The sequence below is a fragment of the Talpa europaea genome (genome assembly GCF_964194135.1).
Source record: "Talpa europaea genome assembly, chromosome: 12".
Lineage (NCBI taxonomy): Eukaryota > Metazoa > Chordata > Mammalia > Eulipotyphla > Talpidae > Talpa > Talpa europaea.
This window is the reverse complement of record NC_140079.1, coordinates 39,354,783-39,377,569: the sequence shown is the minus strand read 5'-3', so window position 1 is coordinate 39,377,569 and position 22,787 is coordinate 39,354,783. Positions and strand designations below refer to the sequence as shown.

At 51.1% G+C, this 22,787-nt stretch overlaps 2 protein-coding genes across 2 annotated transcripts in view; both read right to left on the bottom strand.

Annotated features, from left to right (window-relative positions):
- The window catches only part of CARM1 (coactivator associated arginine methyltransferase 1), a gene marked incomplete at its 5' end in the record, with an annotated part of 41,754 nt that extends 32,030 nt beyond the window's left edge, over positions 1-9,724 (bottom strand). Inside the window, one exon of the mRNA XM_084249078.1 lies at positions 9,499-9,724. Coding sequence (XP_084105204.1) covers positions 9,499-9,724 — 226 coding nt within the window. The remainder of the gene's footprint in view (positions 1-9,498) is intronic.
- Positions 9,725-11,633: 1,909 nt separating this feature from the next.
- LOC311180924 (protein HIDE1) lies at positions 11,634-22,229 on the bottom strand (the record flags this gene model as incomplete). Its single annotated transcript, XM_084249018.1, has 7 exons — positions 11,634-11,777; positions 15,775-15,812; positions 16,921-16,964; positions 17,958-17,985; positions 18,633-18,725; positions 20,963-21,271; positions 22,199-22,229. The coding sequence occupies 7 exons, from the start codon at positions 22,227-22,229 to the stop codon at positions 11,634-11,636; spliced, it is 687 nt and encodes a 228-aa protein (XP_084105144.1).
- Between the last annotated feature and the right edge of the window lie 558 nt (positions 22,230-22,787).

Genomic DNA, 22,787 nt, shown 5'->3' with positions numbered 1-22,787 from the left:
ATTTCAAAGGGATCATGGGACACACCACGCCACCCCCAGGGTTACCCAACACTTCAGGTTAGGAGTCCTAGTTCTGAGCTGCCTGAGTCATCCCTGCCACTGAGAACAGTCAAGTCCGTCCCTGCATTCTACCCTCTCTGGGACTGCTATTTCCTCCCTGATGTCTTGCAATCTCATCATCTCCCCTCTTAAGCAGATCCTGACACAGAGTGGGCCTCCTGGGATAGGAGCCACACCTGCCATAGAGGATTCCTGAGCCTCCCTGTTCCGCTAAATCTGACGTAGTACAAGACCTAGCATCTCAGAAAAAGCCATGAGTTCATACCATACTCCTCCTACCCGTGAAAGGCCCTGTACACCTGTAATGCCCACACCTGCTAATGAGGTCCTGTTTAAGGTGCCAGCCACTTTCCACTTATGATCTCACAGGTAGGTCCCAAATGATCTCAGTCATTTAGCTGAAAGACGTAAGACCCAGTGTGTCTCAGATTACAAATTTTTGGATTTTATAAAGGTAACAAGGCACAGATGACACAAACTATTTCTAGCAAAGTGCAGGCAACACCTGTAACCAGCAAGTTTCTGCAGTGAAACATGCAATAAGTCTTACCAAATTGGATATGGAGAGCCCCATGTGGCAGCTTAAGTTGGATTTTGCCAGTCAGGTTAGATTTTGCTGTCAAATAAGTAGCAAGTTAGGCTTTCAGGTGGAAGTGAGGAAGAGGAGGGTTTGGGGTGGGTAGTGGCCAGGGACTGGAAGCCAGGCCTGCATGGAATTGGGTTTAACAGCTCCCACCAGGCCAAGAGTAAGACCTATTTCCCCACACCTAGTGGAAACCTTAATTCAGACAAACCTGGTTCTTTATTTTAGGAGACAACTATTGCAAGTTAGGGAACAAATGGCTACTGGCATGAGGCCTGTGTTCTGGTAGCTGTAAGCAGGGAGGGAACTCCGGGCTATTGGGTGGCATGCCCTTTCTGGAGGTGGCATCACTACCAGTGTAGTTTCAGGGCATGAAGGCCTGGGGTTGTTAGTCTTTCTAAGTTTTCAAAAGTACAAAGTCATATCTTTTTAAAAAAGATTTTTTTTTTATTTTTATACAAAAACTGGAGTACAGGCCAGATGTGCGGGAGGGTGAGAGGATTCACCCAAGACAGAGCGGGAACAGAATAGGCAGACCAACCGAAATACACTGCTGAGGGGGGAATGGGTGCGACAGGAGAGGTCTGCCCCGCCATGTGGGTATCTCCACAGCTGGCAGGGATCAAACCGGCACTGCAGAGACTGTGGACAGCTTCACAGCGCTGTGTTCAACTGCCTGCTGCGCTCAACCAGGGAGGCCCCAAAGTTATATTTTGATGTGAAATCACTTGATTTTTTAAAAAGGGGGGAGGGGCCTCCCTGGTGGCACAAGAGGTTAAGCACTGTACTATGAAGCATCCGAAGCCTCTGCAGCACGAGTTCAATCCCCGGCCAGCCAGGGAGCAACCCACATGGCACAGCAGACCTCTCCTGTCTCGCCCACTGCTCCCCTCAGCAGTGTAATTCACTCAGTCTGCCTGTTCTGTTCCCCACTCTGTCTCTGGTGAATCCTCTCACCCCCCGCATCTCTGGCCTGTACCCCAGCTCTTGAATGCATAAATAAATAAATAAATGTTTTTGGAAAATAAATAAATAAAAGGGGGGAGCCTATTTTTATTTTAACCTTACAATGAAGCAAACCTTGTGGGCAGGTCACTCACAATTCCTGGCCATGGGTCATAGCCTTTGCTATCTTGGCCCAGATGCCCTGGGCAGAATTCACCATTTGTTCCATAACACACTCTAGGCCTCTCATATACCTGCTGGGGCAGGGTAAGGTGAAGCTATTTGGTTATATTACTGCCTTCTCTGGTCCTCTGTCCCTCCTCCCATCAACACTGTAAGTAACCTACTGCCAGAGTAATCTTCAGAAAATATCAATTTTATCATATTTGGCCTTCCAGAAAAACGTGCACAATTCCTTGACTATATACAGGGAAAAGGTCCCATCACTTGTGAAACTGGACTGGGACCCAAACTTGCTCCCCTCCCGCAAGTTCCATTCCTCATTCCCCTTTGCTCCAGGCCAAGCTGCTATCTCTCTCCCCACCAAGCTGCTATCTCCCTCCCACCACCTCCACCACATGGAGCACCTCTCCATAAAATAAGAATGTCCTGGGCCTCCCCGGTGGCACAGTGGTTGAGTGCTGGGCTGCGAAGCTACCCACAGCCTCTGCAGCACCGGTTCGATCCCCAGCCACCGGGTGAGGGTCCCACATGGCATGCAGACCTCTCCTGCAGCGCCCGCTGCTCCCCTCAGCAGTGTACTTCCGTCAGTTAGTCTGTTCTGCTCCCGGCTCTGGCTCTGGTGAATTCTCTCACCCTCCCACGCTTCTGACTGTACCCAGTGCTTGTATAAATAAATTAATTTTTTAAAAATTTAAAAAAAAAGAAAAAAAGAATGTCCTTCCCAATGCTCTATGTCCACATCTATGTCCACATCCTACCCACTGTGGCCAATGTGACTATCTCTCAACATTTCTCCCTTTCTCCCACAGAAATAGAAGCACATGCGGGGCCTCCCTGGTGGCACAAGGGGTTAAGACGCAACTTATGAAGCTCTCCGCAGCCAATGCAGCACGAGTTCAATTCCTGGCCAGGAAGCTACCCACATGGCACAGCAGACCTCTCCTGGTTCACCTGCTGCTCCCCTCAGCAGTGTACTTCAGTCAATCTGCCTGTTCTGCTCCCCATTCTGTCTCTGGTGAATCCCCTCACACTCCACACCTCTGGCCTGTACCCTAGTTCTTGTATGCATGAATAAATAAATCTTAAAAAAAGAAAAAGGAAAGGGCCTCCCTGGTGGTGCTGGCAGTTGAGCACCGCACTGTGAAGCTGTCTGCAGCCTCTGCAGTGTGGGTTTGATACCAGCTGGCCGGCAAGAAATCCCATATGGTGAAGCAAACCTCTCCTGTCTCGCCCGCTGCTCCCCTCAGCAGTGTATTTGGTCAGTCTGCCTGTTCTGTTTCCCACTCTGTCTCTGGTGAATCCTCTCACCTTCCCGCACATCTGGCCTGTACCCCAGTTCTTGTATAAAAATAAATCGTTAAAAAAAAAAAAGGAAGGAAAAAGAGATAGAAGCACATAGCTGCTCAAACCACATTTCCCAGCCTCCCTTGCAGTGACCATGTGACTGCAGTAACCATGTGACTGCATTCTAACTAATGGGTTGAAAGCAGAAGCACCCTGAGCTAGCTTCTGAGAGCTTTCCTTGACTGGCTCATGCCCTTGACAAAACTCTGTCTCTTCATTCATCCTATCCCTAGAAACCAGGAGGTAATGGCCAACTCCAGCCGCTACCATTCTCAGATAACAAGACCTCACCCAAGAATGGTAGAACCAGGCTACCTTCAGGCACGTGGGTCTCGGGACTTTATTGTGAGAACACAAGAAATAAAATGCCATCTTGTTTAAAGCCACCGCTACTTTGGGGTCTGAGTTATGCAGGGATAAATTCTGATCACCTCTGTTTACTGAACCCCTCTATAACAAAACAGTGGGTCCCACCGCCCTGACCTCCAAAGCCAGGGAGCGCTTCAACCTTCCTGTCATGTCACTCACCTAGGGCTTGAAAGTCAAGCCCTTTCACCTATTTTTCCAATAAAATGGGATTGGTGTCGCATTTTATGGACTGTTCTAAGGAAAAACAGCCAGGGTCACAAGTGGACAACACAGTTGCAAAGGTGTATTCTGCTTGGCCCGAGCAATCACTACATTTCACAATCAAAACATATACACAAATAAAGGCTTTCCAGTTCTCTTAATGCTGTGGCAGATCTGACAACCCTGGCAGAGGCTGGGTTCCCATAGCTCCCTCCTCCCCCTGCCCGCTCCTTTCAGACCAGGGGTCCACAAGCTTTTTCTGTCAAGGGTCAACAAGTAAATATTTTAGGTTTTGCAGGACAACTGTGGTCTCGGCTGAATATCTTTCTTTGGGTGTTGAGGGTTTTTTTAATCAATCTTTCAAAAATGTAAAAACCTCCCATAGCTCTGCTATATAAAAACAAGTTACAGCCCAATTCACCACAGGCCCTGACTGATACTATTATTCTTTTCCCAGTTGGCCCCAAGGTCAGGCATTTGAGTCTGTCAATGCAGGTTCCCACAGAGCCCAGGGTACAGTAAATGCTCATTGAATAATGGCAGCCAGCAGCAGCCTGGATGCCCTCCCAGCACTACCTTCTCCATTGTCACCCACCTTGACAATGTACTAAAGGGGGGACACAAGGGCCTCTTCTGTACCCTCTCCCCATCCCCAGCTGTCAGGGGTGAGGGATGGGGGTGGGGGTAACAGTACCAGGAGTGTGACTGAAGGAAGTCACCAGGTTTTTACAAAGGGTTTTTTCTCTGGGGTTTCCACACCTGGCATGCCCCCCACAAACTGAAACTTAACCCTTGTCAGATCTAGTCTGGTTACACATCTCTTTGCCGGGAGAGTCTAGAGAATCAACCAAACTGCATAATGCTGACCAAGAAAGAAAAGTGACAGTCATCTCCAGAAAGGATGCCACCAGGTTGAGGAACTGAGAATCAATTCTACTCTCTGCCCCACAAGGAGCTTCCCTGGGAAGTTGCCTCCTTTTGAGGGTAGGTATCTACATCCAAGAACTTGAAAGAGACGGGGAGGAGGGAGTAGGATAAAAACAAGGGGGGGTGGGAATTGTATGGGGACTATAACCAAGAAAAATGCATATTGTGCAGAAATGAAAAGTGATGTAAAAAATATATAAATTTTTTTTTCATAGAGGCATGTTTTTTATTTATTAATTTATTTGTTTGTCTGATTTGTTTATACATGCACTGGGTACAGTCAGAAGTGCGGGAGGGTGAGAGAATTCACCAGAGCCAGAGCGGGGAGCAGAGCAGGCAGAAGGACCGAAGTACACTGCTGAGGGGAGCAGCGGGCGGCAGGAGAGGTCTGTGCGCCATGTGGGACCCTCCTCCGGTGGCCGGGGAGCAGCTGGGGATCGAACTGGCGCCGCAGAGGCCGCGGGCAGCTTCGCAACCCAGCGCTCAACCGCTGCACCACCGGGGAGGCCCAAAAATATATAAAATTTTTAAAGAATGAAAAAAAAAATATATCCTTTCTGCATGATTAAAAAAAAAAAAACACTCAAAAGATCTGCCAAACCTTCCTCGAGGCCCAGCAGCCTCCACCTCAGCTCAGGGAAAATGGCCTGGTTTACCCAATGCCATGGACACAGGCCAGGGTGGCTTCAAGTAGCAAGAAGGTGTGGAGGGTCCCCACTGGCTACAGGGTGAGTGGGTTTCCATACATCTGTCACCTTTCCCACATGGAGGATGAAGACATCAAGGGACAGGGATGTAAATCCTGCTACCCATACCCATCTCCCAACCAGTGCAACACCTAAGGCAGAGGTTGCAGCCCAGGGAACACTCTCCCATCTGCTGAGGATGCAGGGCAGTTGGGCAGTCCTGAAGCATAAGGGGATCCCACCTAGAAAAACCATCTCTTTACCACTCCACATCGATGACATCATTCAGAAGATATCTAAAACTATGTACCGTCTACCACCAGACACCCTGCTCCACACCCCAGAGTCCACCTCACCCACTTTACTGGGTCCCGGGGGCATTATTTCCACTTTCCGTAAGGAAACTGAGGCTGTGAGCAGGTAAGTGTTGCTATAGGTAAGGAAAGAGGTGGGGGGAGGGAGGGGTGAAATGACTAGTTCAAGATCACACAGCCAGCTCTCCAGTCCACCTGTGCAGGTATCTCTTTTCGCAAGCCTTTTCTCTTTGCAAAGCAGCAGCAGCAGCTTTCCTGTCCCCCTGTGACTATGAAAGTGACTCCCACTTTCTCCTTTTCCTAGTAAACCTGTCCTGTCCTTTTAAAATGTGAAAAAAATAAAAGAAAGAAAATAGACCACATTGTCAGTGACCCCACCTGTCAGACGCTCCCTCTCCAGGACCCTTGCCAGCATCCAATGCTATCTCTCCTCTATCTCCCACATGTGAAGCCTGGGAAATATCCTGGATTATCCCCTGTCCTCCCCCAAACAGACTCCAATCTGGGGTCTGGAAGCCCAAGATGTGGAATAGAGCTCCTGTAACACATCACCTTCTCACCTGGTCAAAGCATTCAGGTCCCTGCATTGTAAAAAGTTCAAGCAGGGAAAGGATAGTCACCCCAAGAGAAAGCCTGGTCATCCAGCAGTCTGGATGACCCCCTTGGCATGCCCAGCTGCACGTCGCCCTTGTGACCCTCAAAGGTTTGTCCATCTTTGGCCTTTTCCTGCTTCACACCCAAAGGCTGGGCCTGCTTTCAGATCTGTGCCTTGGAACTTTGCACTCACAGACCACTTTCGAAGCCATGCCTCTCTGGGCACCCCTCTCCCCAGGCCTGCTCAGGCAGTGTGGCCTCACCCTGAACTGTAACCCAACCCACCTGGAGGCTACTGCCAGCCCATTAAGGTAGCAGGGCCTGCCCCAAGCCACCCCCATTCTAACAATGAGGAAACTCAGGCACAAAGTCCCACAATTAGAAAAGTGTCAAGGTATGAGTGCAGCCCAGAGTAGATTCCACAAAGCTATGTACACCCAAATCCTCACCCATGAGCCCGTGAAAAATGGGTTTTACAGATGTAATTAAGAAGGGAGCGGCAGGCGAGTAAGATCAGTAAAAGCCAGTGTTTAGAACGGACCCTAAATTCAATGACATGTGTCCTTCCAGGAAAAGACAGGGTTACAGGGAGAGGCCATGTGAAAACATAGGCACCGCTGTAATTCTGTAAACCAAACACCACCTGGAGCCACTGGAAGCTAAAAGAGGCCGGGAAGGACAATCCTCTAGAGCCTCTGGAGGGAAGAAGGCCCTGAAGACAGCTTGATCTCACTTCTGGCCACAAACTATGAAAGAACACATTCCTGACTTTTTAAGTCACCAAATTTGTCAAATCAAACTGGGAAAGTAATACAGGGGCCTCCCTGGTGACACAAGAGGTTAAGTCTCAGCACTATGAAGCTATAGGCAGTCACTGCGCATGCGAGTTTGATCCCCAGCCAGGGAGCTATCCACATGGCACAGCAGACCTCTCCTGTCTCGCCCGCTGCTCCCCTCAGCAGTGTATTTCAGTCAATCTTCCTGTCTGTTCCCCACTCTATCTCTGTTGAATCCTCTCACCCTCGCACCTCTGGCCTGTACCCCAGTTCTTGTATACATAAATAAATAAAGCTCAAAAAAAAAAAAAAATTCTTTCATGGCCCCAGGACAAGACCTTCTGAGTCTGAGGATTTATTTGAGAAATGTGGGCTCTCTCCTCTTCATGAATATTTCAGCTAGGAATCACCTCCAGAAGATAAGTTTATAACAATGTGTCGACACTATCAACAAAATACAATTTGGACAAAATCCTGGAGTAAGATGTTAAGAAGAGGGACCCTGTGTGTGGAGTATATGATAACCACACCATCTACCCAATAATTCCATAAATCTGAAACTGTTCAAAAATTTAAAAAGTCCATATACAAAAAAAAAAAAAAAAAAAAAAACACCACTCTACCGGAACTCCTTTGCTAGTAAGCCCAGAGTCCTTAGTTTGAGAAATGCTGCCTTACTTTATTCTGTTCCCATTAAAGATTGCTGAGGGCCTCCCCTGGTGGAACAGGCGGTTGAGCGCTGCGCTGTGAAGCTGACCACAGCCTCTGCAGCGCTGGTTCAATCCCGGCCTGCGGGTCCCACATGGCGCAGCAGACCTCTCCTGTCCCGCCCGCTGCTCCCTTCAGCAGTGTATTTCGTCAGTCTGCCTGTTCTGTTCCCTGCTCTGTCTCTGGTGAATCCTCTCACCCTCCCACGCATGTGGCTTGTACCCAGGTTCTTGTATAAAATAAATAAATAAATCTTTAAAAAAAAAATAAAGCTTGCTGAATGAGAGCTTTCCTGGTGATGCAAGGGGCTAAGCACCACACTACAAAGCTATTCGCAGCCTCTGCAGCACGAATTCCATCCCCAGCAAGCCGGGGAGAAACCCACATGGCAAAGCAGTCCTCTCCTGTCTCGCCCACTGCTCCCCTCAGCAGTGTACTTCAGTCAGTCTGCCTGTTCTGTTCCCCATTCTGTCTCTGGTGAGTCCTCTCCCCACCCCCCACATCTCTGGCTTGTACCCCAGCTCCTGTATGCACAAATAAATCTTTTTAAAAAAGAGATAAAGCTTGCTGAATGAATGACCATGCTTACCATCCAGAGTGGAGGTAGGCAGTCCTACTAAGCTTAAGATGAAACTTAATTGTCCTGAGCTCCCTTCCTCCCCTTTCCTCATCAGGTCAAAAAGGCCCCAGCTTTGCCCCCAGCAAAAAGTTTGGACACTTGGGAGAGAGACAGCTTCTTTAGTTTGGGTTTTCCAAGTAGAGGTCCAGGGAGAATCCTGTGTGAACCATCTGCTTCACACCCTTTGGACCCTTGTTCCCAAAATGGCAAAAGAAATTCACACAAGCCAATGCCAGTAAAGGCCGCCTGAGTGGCTCCGCAGAACTTCCCTGCAAGAAACCTGAAGAGACAAAGCTGAATGAAACAGAATAGCAAAATGTGGACAAGAATCAGGAATTAGGAGACCAGAGAAGAGTAACAAGAGAAAGGAAATGGATCAACTACAAAGACTGAGGGGCCTTTGGCAAAAACATTCTGATTTTTTCCACTGAAACCTTAGTTTTGAAACTAGCTTCAGAAAATGTAACCCAGGTTACATCCCCAAAAGGGGAGATCAAAGGCCAGTGGTGGGGGAGGAGGCTGCTACCTCTTACTAGGGAGCTGGGCATCTGGAAGAGGCCCCCTATCCAAGTTTCCACTAGGAGCACATACAATGGCTCACACCACCCTCCAAGGGCCCTCTCCGCAGATCTAGAAGTTTACCACTGGGGGTCCTGAACACCAAACCCTCCAGATGGGTGGAACCAGGTCCTTCAGAAGGACGACCGCTTCCCAACTGCTCTCAGCAGTCCAGAGGGGGCTCCCCTGAGGTGGCCAGAAGCGGCCCACGCCGCTCCCTCACCGCTAGGGTAGCCACACCCGCCCCCAGACTCCCACCACCCCCACCCCCGAGGTCCCACAACCCCGGCTTCCTCCGAATTCACCTTCCACTTCTGGCCCCCCACTTCCTGCCCACCATCCCCCCAATCTCAGGGCACTCACTCCCCTATTTCCCGCTTCCCTCCGCACTCCGGGCTCCTCACCTCTGGCCCCCGCGCACGCCTCCTTTCTCCGGCCCTCGCCTCGGTCCCTCCGCGCTCCCCGCGCCGCCGCCCCCCGGCTCCCCTCGACTCGGATCCACACGCCCTCCGCCCGCGGGGCCCCCACCGCGGCCCCGGCCCCCCGTCCCGGGTCCTCCAGCCCTGTCCGCCGGCCTCGTGCGCAGCCCCGCGCGCGGCCTCCCTCCGCGCGGCCCGAGCCCCGCACTCACGGCTGTAGAGGGCGATGCCCGCCGCGTCCGGGCCGGCGCGCACCTCGAGGCGCAGCGCCTGCTGCTCCGCGTGCCGCTGGATCTCGCCGTTCGCGTCGCCGATGGTGAGGAGGCGGGCACCGGGGAACACGGACACCGCCGCGCAGGGCCCCGCGCCGACCTGGCCCGCCACCCCCGCGCCGCCCACTCCCGGCCCCGCCGCCGCCGCCGCCGCCGCTGCTGCCATCTTAGATCCGGCTCCAGGCCCCGCCGCCGCCGCCGCCGCCGCCGCCGCCGCCGCCGCGCCCGGGCCCAGGCCGCCGCCGCCGCCGCCGCCGCCGCCGCCGCGCAGGCCGAGGCCGAGGCCGAGCCGGGCAGCGCCGCCTGCCGGCCACGCGCCTCCTTGCCGCCGCCTTGCCGCCGCCGCGGCTCAGCCCGTGGCGCAGCGCCCTCTGCCGGCGGCCCCGGGCGAGGGACGGGAGGGCACCGCGGGGCGGGACCGGTCCCGCCCCGCCCCTCCCCGCGTGAATGGTCGCCGCTTTGTGAGGTAGCTCCGCGCCCCAGGAAAGGCGGGGACGGAAGTGTGCGTCACGGGGCGGTGCTGGGCCATGAGGACACGCCCCTAGGCGCTGGCCCCGCCCCCTCCTCGGCCCCTCTCCGGGGGCCACGCTTTGTAAGGCGGTGCGCTTGGGAGGCCAGAGAGGGAGTGAGGGGGAGCGCCGAGGAGGCGGTGCTAGGCCACACGGGCACGCCCCCGGGCCCCGCCCCCACATACGGGCACGTTTGGTGAGAAGGCTTCCGGATCTGGGGAAGGGCGGGGGCAAGTCTGACGCCCGACATCTCCGACACACCCCTGAGGCTGGGGTCCGCCCACTGACCCCGCCCGGCTTTGTTAAGCAGCACGCGGAGAGGCGGGGTCCAGCCGCGTCGGAGTCCCGCCCTCATGCCGGCCCTCGCCCCTCCTCCTGATACTCGCTTTGTGAGGAGCCAAACTCTGGTGGCCTGCCGGAGCCGAGCGAGGAGAGCCAGGACATCGGGACACGCCCCCAACCTTTGGGCTACCCCACCCTGCCCGCCTGGGAAAGCGGTTTGAGGTGGGGTTAGGCCTCTGTCCCTTACCCGATCAGGTGGGATAACCTCCTTCCTTGCACAGGCCTCTCCTGTCTTCCCCATCATCTCCATCCCCTTCCCAGAAAGCCCTTCTTCTGCATTCTAGTCCCTTCACTGTCTTTTCCACCAGAAAATATTTTCAGACCCTCCTGTTACTCTTCCTTCTTCCAATCCTGACTGGCAAGTGAATCTAGCAGAATAGGGCCGATTGCTGCTTTACACACACATCCATATTTCCTCTGAGCTCCCCTTCAGTGCTCCTGGGCTCCATTCTCTTCGGGGATTTCAGAGGGGCTTGGAACCACTTCCAATCTTCCCAACTCCCACCCCACCCTGGATCGTGGTATTGAATAATTATCCCCAATGTCCCTCTGGCCCCACACATCATGTTACCTTCTATACCCACCAATGCAAAGATTCTAGCAGAGATCTCTAGTGGCACTGGCCCTCTCTTCACACCCCCATTGGCCTCCCCATATACCACCCTGGCTGCTTTCCCCACCCTCCGGGCATCCATCAGTTAGACTCCAGAGGTCCCAGGATACATTCCACAGAGATCTTGGGAACAGCTCAGCATGTGTTATAATAATTTAGGCATGGCAACAGGACAGACACATAAAACATATCCCTGTAAACTGTGCACCAAAACCAATTGCATTGGCCAAATCGGGTGAGGTGGGGGATCAGGTGGGGCGTGAGGAACTGGGGTGGTGTACAGAACTCAGATCTTTTATGGCTCAGCTGGGGGCCAGAAGGGATTCTAACATCTCCTTCCATGGCGGTCTGAGATGCTAGGACTTGAGAGACTTCCTACTTTCTGTCCAGCATCAATCCCCTCTCCCACTCCTGCTCCTCTGAGAAAGGTCACAAGGCCAAGGGTCCCCTTCATCTTCTCTGTTCAATTCCCTGAGAAAGCAGCGGCCAGGGACCTCCATAAATAGCTGAAGGGACATCAGGTCCTGCATGGACCAGCCACCTCATGGGAGAAGGCTGAATGGAGGGCACGCCGCCATAGAGAAAGGGACTCCCAAGACTTAGCCTTGTTGTTAGGCCCGGAAAGTGCTGAATTCTGGTGGTTCAGGTGAGGATGACGTAGAGGTGGGCCTCTTCCGGGGCCCAGTATTGCTAGGTGTCCCAGCGGATCCTGAATGAGTATTCAGGGTAGCTGTGTCTTCTTCCGAAGTCATTTTCTGTGTTCATGGAAGAAAAATAGACAACAGGTGATTGGGGGGTTTCAGGATAGAGTGTTTCACCATGTTCTGAGCCTGAGGCTCTTCCAGACCAACAGGTCTTCACACACACACACACACACACACACAAACACACACACACATAGCTACTCTGTTGTCCTATCTTCCTTTCAGAATAGGAGACCAGACAGCCTAGGTTCAAATCCCAGATCTAGCACTTCCTACTTGTTATGACCTCATTCAAGTGCTTGCCCTTGTGTGCCTCAGTCTCCCCTTTGGCACAATGCTAGTAGGACCCGACCCTGAAGTTGCTAGGAGGCAGAAAGAACTGAATAGGTAAAGTGCCTGTCCCACCATAATTGCTAAGTGTTTGCTAATGGACCACGCTATTACTATTAATTTCCTCCCATTCTGGAATCCCTCAAAAATCTATCCTCTTCTCTACCTTGGAGGCTCCTCCCCCAAATGCCAGCAGTCAAGAAAAGATGAACTTGGTAAAACTGAAGCCTGGTTGGTACCAATTGGCTGGGGCTCCACTCCCAATCCTACCCTTCCCTAGGTGGATGACTCCAATAAGGCTCATAATCCTCCTCAGTGTCTGTGTGCGCGTGTGTATCTATATCTATCTGTCTATATAGCACAACTCTACCTTGTACCATGTTTTATAATGAATACTAGAACCTTAGCACAGGGCCTCCCTGGTGGCACAAGGGGTTAAGACACAGCACTATGAAGGTATCCGCAGCCACTGCAGTAAGAGGCGCAGCAGACCTCTTCTGTCTCACCCGCTGCTCGCCTTAGCAGTGTATTTCAGTGGATCTGCCTGTTCTGCTCTCCACTCTGTCTTTGGTGAATCCTCTCATCGCCCCTCCCCCACATCTCTGGCCTGTGCCCCAGCTCTTGTATGTATAAATACATAAATCTTTTTTAAAAAATAGAACCTTAGCACAGTAACATAGTACAAGCTGGAGTGCTGTCAGTTGGAGTTCTTCTTTGTTGCTATTTCAGCTAACAGCACAGCCTTCCAGTACTTCAAAAATAAACGAATTGAAAACAGGGATTTGTTTCATATCCATGTTCATAGCAACATGACTGACAATGGCCGAAAGGAACCCGGTGTCCATTGACAGGTAACTAAATACGCAAAGTGCGGTATAAACATACAACAGATAATTCAGTCCTCTGAAGGAAGGAAATCCTGACACATGCTCCGACATGGATAAACCTTTAAGACATTATATTGTGAAATAAGCCAGTCACAAAATGATGAACATTGTATGGTGTCATTTCTATGCAAAATGTCCAGGACAGGCAGATGAATAGACAGAGGGTAGAATGGTGGTTGCCAAGAGTTTGTGTTTAGTGGTCGCTTCAGTTTGGGAAGTGAGGAAGCTCTGGAGATGGAGGGTGCTGGTTGCATGACAGTGTAAATGTGCTATGCCATGGAGCTGGACAATGAAAATGGTTAAAATGGTAACTTTTATATGCTATAGGTATTGCCACAATTTAAAAAAGAAAGAAAAGAAACTGAAAGACCACTGCACGCACTGTTCAGGAACAGGTGCACATGCATAACACCTTAAGCCTGAGGACAGAGATGCTGTTTTCACCTTTGCATCTGCAAGAAGCAATGCGTAGAGGAAGAGGTTTTGTTAGGGGGAAAGGATGTCCTGAGCAAACTCCATACAGGCTTTGTGGACTCCACCACCACTCCATCAAGACACTGGGAACTACAAACCCCATGATCACCAAAGGGAAGGTTGCGAGGAGCTGAGGGCGGAGTTAAGCAGCTATGTTCTCTGTTTGAGTGTTTAACTGACCATGTGGCCAGGGGTCTCTCTCTTGGCCACGCAGCGTGCTCAGTTTTTCGCCAGCTCAGTGGGTCATGGGGATTCCAGGTCAGCGGAAAGGGTAGGCTATATTTATGAACTTATCCCTCTCTTTTTCTCCCTGAGTTATTAATTTCCCCATTTCCCCTTCCCTTGTAAATAAACCTTTTATTAACCTTTTGTGTGTGTCTATAGTTCAGCATTAATAAGTCCCCTTTAAGTGCACGGGTCAGGACCCACAGTTAGGCAACCCATTTTATATTGGGGTTGCTCTGTAACAGTTGGAGAGGTATTAAATGATAGGAGAAAATGTTGCATATATATGTAATTTTGACATACAGATGTATTTCATATTTTAAAATTTTACATTTTAAAATTCTAATATTAAAATATTGTTAAAGTCACCAGGAGTAAGATTCAGAAAAATTAATTATTTTTATCCTTGCATTTCTCTGTTTTCCATTATTTCATTTTAAATGTGTTTACAAAAAGAGGGGTGGTGGGAAATCACCTGGCTGGTAACCTGAGCAGGGCAGCTTCTCACAGAAAGTTTTAGAAATTGCCCTGTCTGTTGGGTTTTTCTTAATATCTCTGACTTGCATCCATTGCAGTCTTCCACCTCTGCTGCCAACATGCTGGACCAGACCACACACTACTTTGCCTGCTTGGATCAGTGCCCTAATCTCAGTCATCTATACTCCCCACGGTGGCCAGAGGGGCCCCAATGAGCATCTGAATTGGGTCACATTCCTCTGATAGAACCCTCCATGGCTCCCACCTTACTTGGGATCAAGTCAATGTTCTCCTTGAGGCTCTTCTCAATTCCTCACTCTTCTTCATCCCAGTTTTAGCTAGTCTGTGGCAAGAACATGTCCCAAGCCTGGAAAAACTTCTGTAACTGCCTACTGCCACCTATTTCTGAGACTTCCTGACTCTCCCAACTGAGAAATGTGCTTCCTGGTCACTGCTTCCCCATGTGTCTTCATCTGTCCACCACCCTCCCCACCATAGAATTTAGATGCTCTGAAAAAGTGAGGGCCTTGTCTTATTTTTATCCAAATATCCAGAAAGGATGTGTGGAGCTGGCTCCATCCTCCACCCTCTGCCCCATCACAGTGCCCCAAGCACCCACCCCAGGCTCGCTGACAGTAGCCCTGAAGCATTCATTCATCCAAATGGGACTCTGAGGCTTCCTCAAGGGGGTCACCTGCACCCCAGCCCTGTACCTCCCTCTGTGTAGAGAGGGGCAGCTAAACATTTCTTTGACCCATGGGATCCATGACTCAGATAACTCTACTTTAAAAAAAAAAAAAAAAAGCATAAACATCAAGGCCACCCCAAGATGCAGCTGTAGAGAGGAGTCTCACAGATGGTATTCAAATCCCAGCCCTGACACTGTGTGACTTGAGGCACACCCCTCACTGAGCAGGGAGGTGCTCCTTGAGAACTCCCCCCTGAAAAAGTGGAACATTTAAGCTGAAGTCCCTGAACTTGGATGTATAAGTAGGCTTTCCTTTATACCTGGAGGGGCTGGTGTGCATCAGACTGTCACAAGTCTCCACTATCTGAAAGAAGCTACCAGCTTGCCCTAAGTGCCCTGTCACTGTTCTGGGGGAGAACATTAATCCTAACAGCAATCACCTGCAGTGGCCTGCCTATTGCCACATAAAGACCTAGATGAGGTCACCTTCAGTACTCTGGGATTTTTCAGAGCCAACACTCATGTCACCAACAAATCTCTGCTCAGTGATTCTGGGCTTGTCCTAGGCTCCCAAAGTGCAGAGACCTATCCTGGCGGTGGCCCCCAATCCCCATGACTAGTGCAGTCATTAAAACCAGGACCAAGGGGCCTCCCCGGTGGCGCAGCGGTTGAGCGCTGGGTTGCGAAGCTGCCCGCAGCCTCTGCGGCGCCGGTTCGATCCCTGGCTGCTCCCCGGCCACCGGAGGAGGGTCCCACATGGCGCGTAGACCTCTCCTGCCGCCCGCTGCTCCCCTCAGCAGTGTACTTCGGTCCTTCTGCCTGCTCTGCTCCCTGCTCTGGCTCTGGTGAATTCTCTCACCCTCCCGCGCTTCTGACTGTACCCAGTGCATGTATAAACAAAAACAAACAAACAAATAAATAAATAAATAAATAAAAAAAACCAGGACCAAGAAACAGAACCACTTACCATGGAGATGGCAAACAGGGAGTTATCGAAGGACATGTCTGAAACAAAGAGAAAGGATCATGGCCATTTAAATTCCCAGCTTGCTGCTCTCCTATTGCCTTGCTCTAAGCACTCCCACCCCAAGTCAGCTTTGAGGAAGAGCAAGGGTCCCATCTCCTAGCAGCCTCTGTGCTCCCTCCCAGTCAGTTCTTCAGGGGCCCTATGCACAGGTGCACCATGAACTGCTCAGAGTCCTCCTTCAGGGGCTTCTCACTGACACACACCCCCTACTCCCGGGGGAAAATGAGTCACCCATTTCAATTTAAAAAGCTGCTCACGCTCACACTGCAGCTTTTCTGGATCACCTCTCAGCAACTCCACCACCCTAGGCTCTCCCACAATCACCCAGCTACTCCCTGCTCCTCCAGCAGGTCTCTGCTTGAACACTTCCCCTCCTAGGTCCACAAGGGATCCAGCCCACCATCAGTTGTTTCCCCACTGGAGTACGGATGGCCTTGTGGACAGAGGTCACCTCTGTCTTGGTCATCGTGGAACACCCCTCCCAGATCTTGTCCCACACATTTATTGAGTCTAATTGGTGCTCAGTAAATGTGTGGGATAGTGGAGGAAATACAGAGAACAGTCTGACAACTCGGTACCTTTTCACAGTGCCTGACACATCGCAGACTGGCTGCCGCTGCCCCCTGCTGGAGGTCATCAGAATAACACATTCGGAGCCGCTAGGGGCTCCAGTTTAAGTAGGGTATGAGACACCATGAAAGACCGGAGGGACTGCGCAGCCCGGGTGCGTCCCCTGTAGAGCTGAGTGGTGGGAGAGGGATCAGGTCCTAGAAAGCATAGCCTCTGGCAATGGAGTCAGGAAAGGCTTCCTAGGGGAGGCTGCCTTTAGACTGAGGCCGAGGGAGGAAGAGTGTTGTAAGCACAGAAGGAGAATGTGTGAAAGGTCCTGAGGGTGAGGAGAGGTGAGTAGGTGAGAGGTGAACCTTAGCGAGGAAGCAGTGGGGAAGAGTGGGGAAGGATGTGTTCTTGACCCTAAGGCTGAAAGTGACAACAAAGAGATATGAGTAACAAGTAATGAGACCTGATGGTGTTTTGAGGCGGTGACCCTGCCCTGTAGGGTATCAGGAACGAGGAGGGGGCACAAACCTGTGCTGGCGAAGTTTATCTGGGCCCAGCAGGATTCTCGCTCTCTGCAAATGGATACCAGAGAAAATGAACATTCACTGGGGTTGACTGATAAGGCAAAAAGCTTGTTCTGGGAAGCCCCCACTCCAAATTTGACCCTCACTCTCCACCCGCACTGGAATTCTCCCCATAAGTGCTTGCACAGGGCAAACTCTGATTTCTGTGAGCAGATCCCTTCCCATGCTCAGAATCCCCAGCACCACTCAGTGCCACTCAGGAAGACTAAGGGATGGAAATTCTCTCTAGAGCTGCAGATTTTGATCCCTGCAGTTGCTGCTAGCTCTCCACCAAGTTGCCAGTTGGGCATCCTGCAACACAGGGGGCGTCACCAATCGCTTCTAGAGTGATTATGACAATTTTGGGCAGCCAGCCAGTGGTAAAGGGTTGTAAGACTCAGCAATTTGGGCCCCCCTGGTGGCACAAGGGGTTAAAGCACCACACTATGAAGCAATCCCCAGCCTCGGCAGCAGGAGTTTGATCCCGCCCGCCCAGACAGGGAGCAACCCGAATGGCGCAGTAGACCTCTCCTGACTCACCTGCTGCTCCCCTCAGCAGTGTATTACGGTGGATCTACCTGTTCTGCTCCCCAATCTGTCTCTGGTGGGTCCTCTCATCTCACCCCCCACCCCCGCATCTCTGGCCTGTACTCCAGCTCTTGTATGCATAAATAAATAAATCTTAAAGAAAAAAAAAAAGACTCAGCAATTTGTTCCCTGTGTGACTGTGCGCCAAGTCTTAGTCTCCTCGCTGTAAAGTGTTATTTACAGGGACTGCTTCCAGAGCTGGCTTCAGAGCGCAGAGGGCGCTTCATCAAAAGCATCTATTCCTAATAAGCGGCCCTTCCCACTGGGGGATGCTGTTTGGGATAGTTCCTCCACCTAGTCAGGGAAGTCCCTTTTGTCTGGGTGCAACACCCTTCAGGACAGAACTCCTTCCTGCAGACTGAGCATTTCTTCCCCAAAAAACGATGCTCAGAGGGTCTCCAGAGAAGGTCTCACCTTTTCTTCTGCAATTTTTTAACTTTAACTGGAAACAAAATATAAATATGCATTGGTTAGATTTTGGTCTTTGTTGCAAGAGTCTAAAAGCCAAAAAACAGAAAGCACCCCTCATTCATTTGCCACTCAACCTCGCCTTCACCCCTGACAATTTGCCCCTCACTGGACACTTACTGCCACCCTCACCTTCTCCCCTGCCTCCTCTCCCTGCAGTTACACGAGTCATGTGCATTGGTAAAAACATCAAACAATTTGCAAGAAAATAAAACTGGGTGGTTTTTTAAAAGTATTATTTCCAGTGTGTGCCAGAAGCTGAGGAGGTGAGAGAGAAATTGGTGTTTCTCTCTCACCTCTGGGAACTGAGTTTCAGCTGGGTAAGATGAAAGAGTTTGGAGAAAGATGGTGTGGAGGGGTGGTAAAACAAAGGGTTAAAATGGTAAATTTTATGTTATGTCCATTTTACCATATTAAAAAATATGTATTTCCTCTGCCCACTACCATCACTGCATTTCTGGGGGGGCTCTTTCCTGCTAAATTTGGAGTAAGACCTTCCCAAACCATCTAAAATTGATGTGAAAAACAACAAGTAAAAACATGGGTGTGTGAGTGCATTTACACACTCCAGGAGCTGCACACTGGCAGCCTGTGGACCATGCTTTCTTTGCCTACAGTTACCTTTTCTGACCACCACAGCAACGGTCACCAGCCCCGCAAGGAGGAGAAAGGTGCCAGCCAGGCTCAAGGACAGTGCCAGGATCCAGGTGGGCACTAGAGGAGAATGGGAAAAGAGAGAGTGAGCAGGTCCTGGAGCTGTGGGGTTGCAAGAAGGTAGGAGACCTGTCATCTCTCCAGTTTACCTCTCCCCACTCCACCCCCTCCACCCCCCTCTCACCCCTCCCCCCCTACCCCCCACCCCTCCCCCCACCCCCCCACCCCCCTCCCCCCCCACCCCCCCCCCACCCCCGCAATGCCCCCAACCAGGTGGCTTTGGTGTAGCTGGGCCCTGAGGACTCTGGCAAACCTTGTTAGGCTGATTATCATATTCCTTCCCCTGTTCATTGTGATAGGCTCAGGGTTAGGCATGTGACAGAAGCTGAGCCAAGGCGGGCTTACTCTGGGTCTTTGGCTAGACCACTGGGGAAAAAATTTACTCTTCTGGCCAGCATTAAAAAGCTGGGAAGATACACATCTAAAACTTCTGCTCATGATTTTGTCACCATGAGGGGGAGGGTCTGCCTGAGAATGAAACACAGTAGAAAGCACAGCCAAAAGGTAGCAAATCATTCCTGGTATCTTTGTGCATCTGGATCCATCCATGCTTAAAGTCAGACTATGAAATGACTTCTGTAAAACAACAAATCCCCTTCTGTTGTTGAAGCCAATTTGAGTCAAGTTTTTACTTAATTGCAGTCTGAAGAGTACTGCAAGCCAACATCTGCAACCAGCCACACAGTGGACCCTGAGGCTCAGGCAGAGGTCAGACTAGAAACATGAAGACCCAAATCCACAGTTTATTTATCTGCGAAAAAGAATCAGGTATCCCTCCCTGGAGAAAGAGGGGGATCTTTTAGGGAAATTCTGACCCCAGTGGAGATCAGGAGCTTAACCAGGAGAGAGAAGGAAAGAAGCATGCTGGGTATTCTCACAATGCTAGTCTTTGTTCATTCATCTGGAGCAGAAGAGTTGTGGCCACCTCTCCACTATGAGGCCACAGGATCCAGGTGAGAGAAGGCACCATTAAGAGTGGAGTATGAGGCTGGCTGGGAAGGACACAGAGACCACTGTGTCCTTGTAACATGTGGGCCTTTGCTGGCAACAAAGTTCTCTTTGCAGCAGGAAAGTTCTGATTGCTAGTGATTCAGAGGCTACATCTGGAGGCCATTCCCTCCCCCAAAATATGAAATCCAGAGTGCATACCCAGTCCTCTCTCCTCCCAGTGTTTCAGTAACACTTTGAGAGAAAGCCCAAGTCTTTGCTACAGCCAGGGGACCCTGCACAAATCTCCTTGCCACTTCCAGGCCCGCATCATCCCCCATTTTCACCACATTTCAATCTTTACAGGGTGTCTCCCTGTTCCTCAGATACACCAGGTATACTTCAGCCTCAGGGCCTTTGTATGACTGCTCAGTCTGCCTGGAACACTCTCGCCCTAGACACCCACATTAGTGGTTTCTCCTCATCATTCAGGTCTTTGCTCAAAGAGAAGAGCCACTCTTCTCTCTAAAATGACACCCCACCAGGCAGTATTTCATCCTTGGCACTTGGCTTGCCCCTCTGAAACAACAGAATATGGTCATGCAAGGAATAACGACATGTTGGTCAGTGACGAACCACATCGTCCTACTGTTATGACTTTGTGACATGCTAACATTTCCCCACCAGCATCATACATCCCTTACCAAATGTCTCAATAGCATCAGTCCCCTTGGGCTTGATTTAATATGATGCTGTTTGTTCCTCAACGACCCCTAACCATACAAAATCCACTGCTACTGGTGACTTCGCACAATGACAGAATCACCTAATGCATTTCTCAGAAGATCTCCAGTCTTTGAACTCCATGTGACTGTATTTCTTGGACTCTTTATTTATCATCTGTGTCCACCACTCCAGAATGTCAGCTGCAAAACAGCAGGACCTTTTCACTCACTAGCTAACCCGCACCACCAATGACAATGCCTGGGATGTAGCAGGGGTTCAAAAATGTCATGTGGCCGGGAAGGAAGGACACAGAAGAATAAGGAGGCTAGCTCTGCCACCTGCTAGCGCTGTGATATGGGGGAGTCCCTTCATCTCTTATACCTCAATTCCCTTATCTGCAAAAGGGAGAATGGCTGTGGCCATTGCATGGGGTGTCTGAGGACTAGAAAAGGAAAGTAATTCCTGGTAAGTTGGAAACCTGGCTCATCCTGTGACCACTTCCAAAGTGAGGGAACAGCACATGCAAAGCCTTGGGGATAAGAAAATGGAGCCCTTGATGGTTAGAGTCGATGGGAGGGCTTTACCTGGGAAGGAGACCTGCACGGACTCGCTGAAGTTTGACATCTGCAGCTGGCGGTGTTCACCAAGCACACCATACTGGCACTGGAATGTGCCCCCTGGAGCTTCCTTGCCACCACCACTCAGGTTGAAGGTGACTCCGAGCTGGTCTGCAGGAGCCTGTAGGAGCTGGACCACTTGCCCTCCACGATACAGTGTAAAGTTTGCCCCTGGGAAGCCCCCGGGGGCCATACATGAGATATGGATGGGGTCCTCTTGGTTGCTGGGATGGGGGGGCACCAACAGGATGGAGGGTGCTGGAATCGCCAAGGAACCTAGGTATAGAGTGAAGGAGGTGCGGTGAGTGGGTGGTTAAAGCAGAGGCTGACCTGGCTGTGTGGCCTTGGGCAAGTAGCTCGCCCTCTCTGGCTCTTGTTTTTTATGTATAACTGGAAAGTAGTGATCCTTACCCAACAGTGATGTGCCAGGCCCCGTTTTAAGTGCTAGGGACAGAGCAGTGACTGAGATAGGAGACAGAGCCTGCTTTGGGTGGCGGGCATTCTATAGGAGACACAAACTGCTGTAGAGCTCATCAGACCTGGTAATGGGAAGCCTGCAGTGGTTGGGGCAACCATGGAAAGTTTCCCCAAGGTAACATAGAGCTGGGGGAAGAGCATTCCACAGAGGGAATGGCATAGTAAAGGCCAGGAGGCTGGAAGGGGTGTGGGGTGTTCAAGGAAACAAGGGTGTCTGAAGGTGGTGAGTGAGAGGGGGAGCAGAAAGAGGGACCAGACAGACAGAGGCTCTATCTTGTTTCCCAGGCCATGGTGAAGAAAGAGGATTTCAGGGTATTATTGCTCCTTGTAGGAGGGACCCCACGGTCCTGAGCAGAGTGTCTGGCTCAGGTTAGGTCTGTATAAGCCTTCCCTTGTCCAGTTTCCACTTGACTCCAAGGAGATCTTCCTAGTACCCCAGCCTGGGAGACAGGAGCCTACAGAGACCAGGCCTGAATCATGGGGTGTGGATTCTACCGTCTCCCGTAGCTTGGTATTTCTGATATTCTTCACCATGGGGGTGATGGGGAGCCTGACAAAAGGAAATGATGCTCTTGAGGCATTTCTAAGGTTCTTAGGAAAATATGTTAGGGCTCAGCCTCCTCAAGCTTCTGGGAGGGTAACCCTGCCATGGTTTCTGCCCCCAGAGCAGAGGCCAGGGGGAGGGAGGAAGCAGGGCAGGGATAGCACAGGGGGCATCAGGCTCACCAGCTGCAAAGATCAGGACAGTCCAAGGCATGTCTCCTCACGAATTTGACTGGGAAATCTGGCTGAGGCCAGTGTGGCCCAAGGCTCACCACCAACTTCTCCTGTGAGGCCAGAGCAGGGAAAAGAGAAGCAGGACTGATTCTGGCAGAGTGTTTCCTCACTGGCAGGAAGTTGCACACACATACTAGGGTGCTGAAAGGGACTCACTCCTCTCTCCACCCCTTTCACAAATGCACATCAGATCCTGCCACATTTTTGCACCTCAGTGGTCATGGTGCTGCGGATGGGAGGGACAGATGGATGAGATGGTATGTTTATTATTTCCTCCCCCTGAGAGGATATCTCAGTAGGAGCAAGAACAACGGCAGTGAGCTGCTTGGGAAACCCATGCCAGAGACACAAACTGCAGCCCAACCAGTGCCCAAATTGAAATGCATGCAGTTGGAGGGTGGTAGGGCTTGGCAGCTAGGGCTTGGCCTCTGTGATCTCAGGCAAACCATGGCCCTCCTTTGAAGCTTCAGATTGCTGCTGTGTAGAATGGGACTAAGAGTAGCAGACATTAGGTACAAAGAACTCATAGCATGAAGAG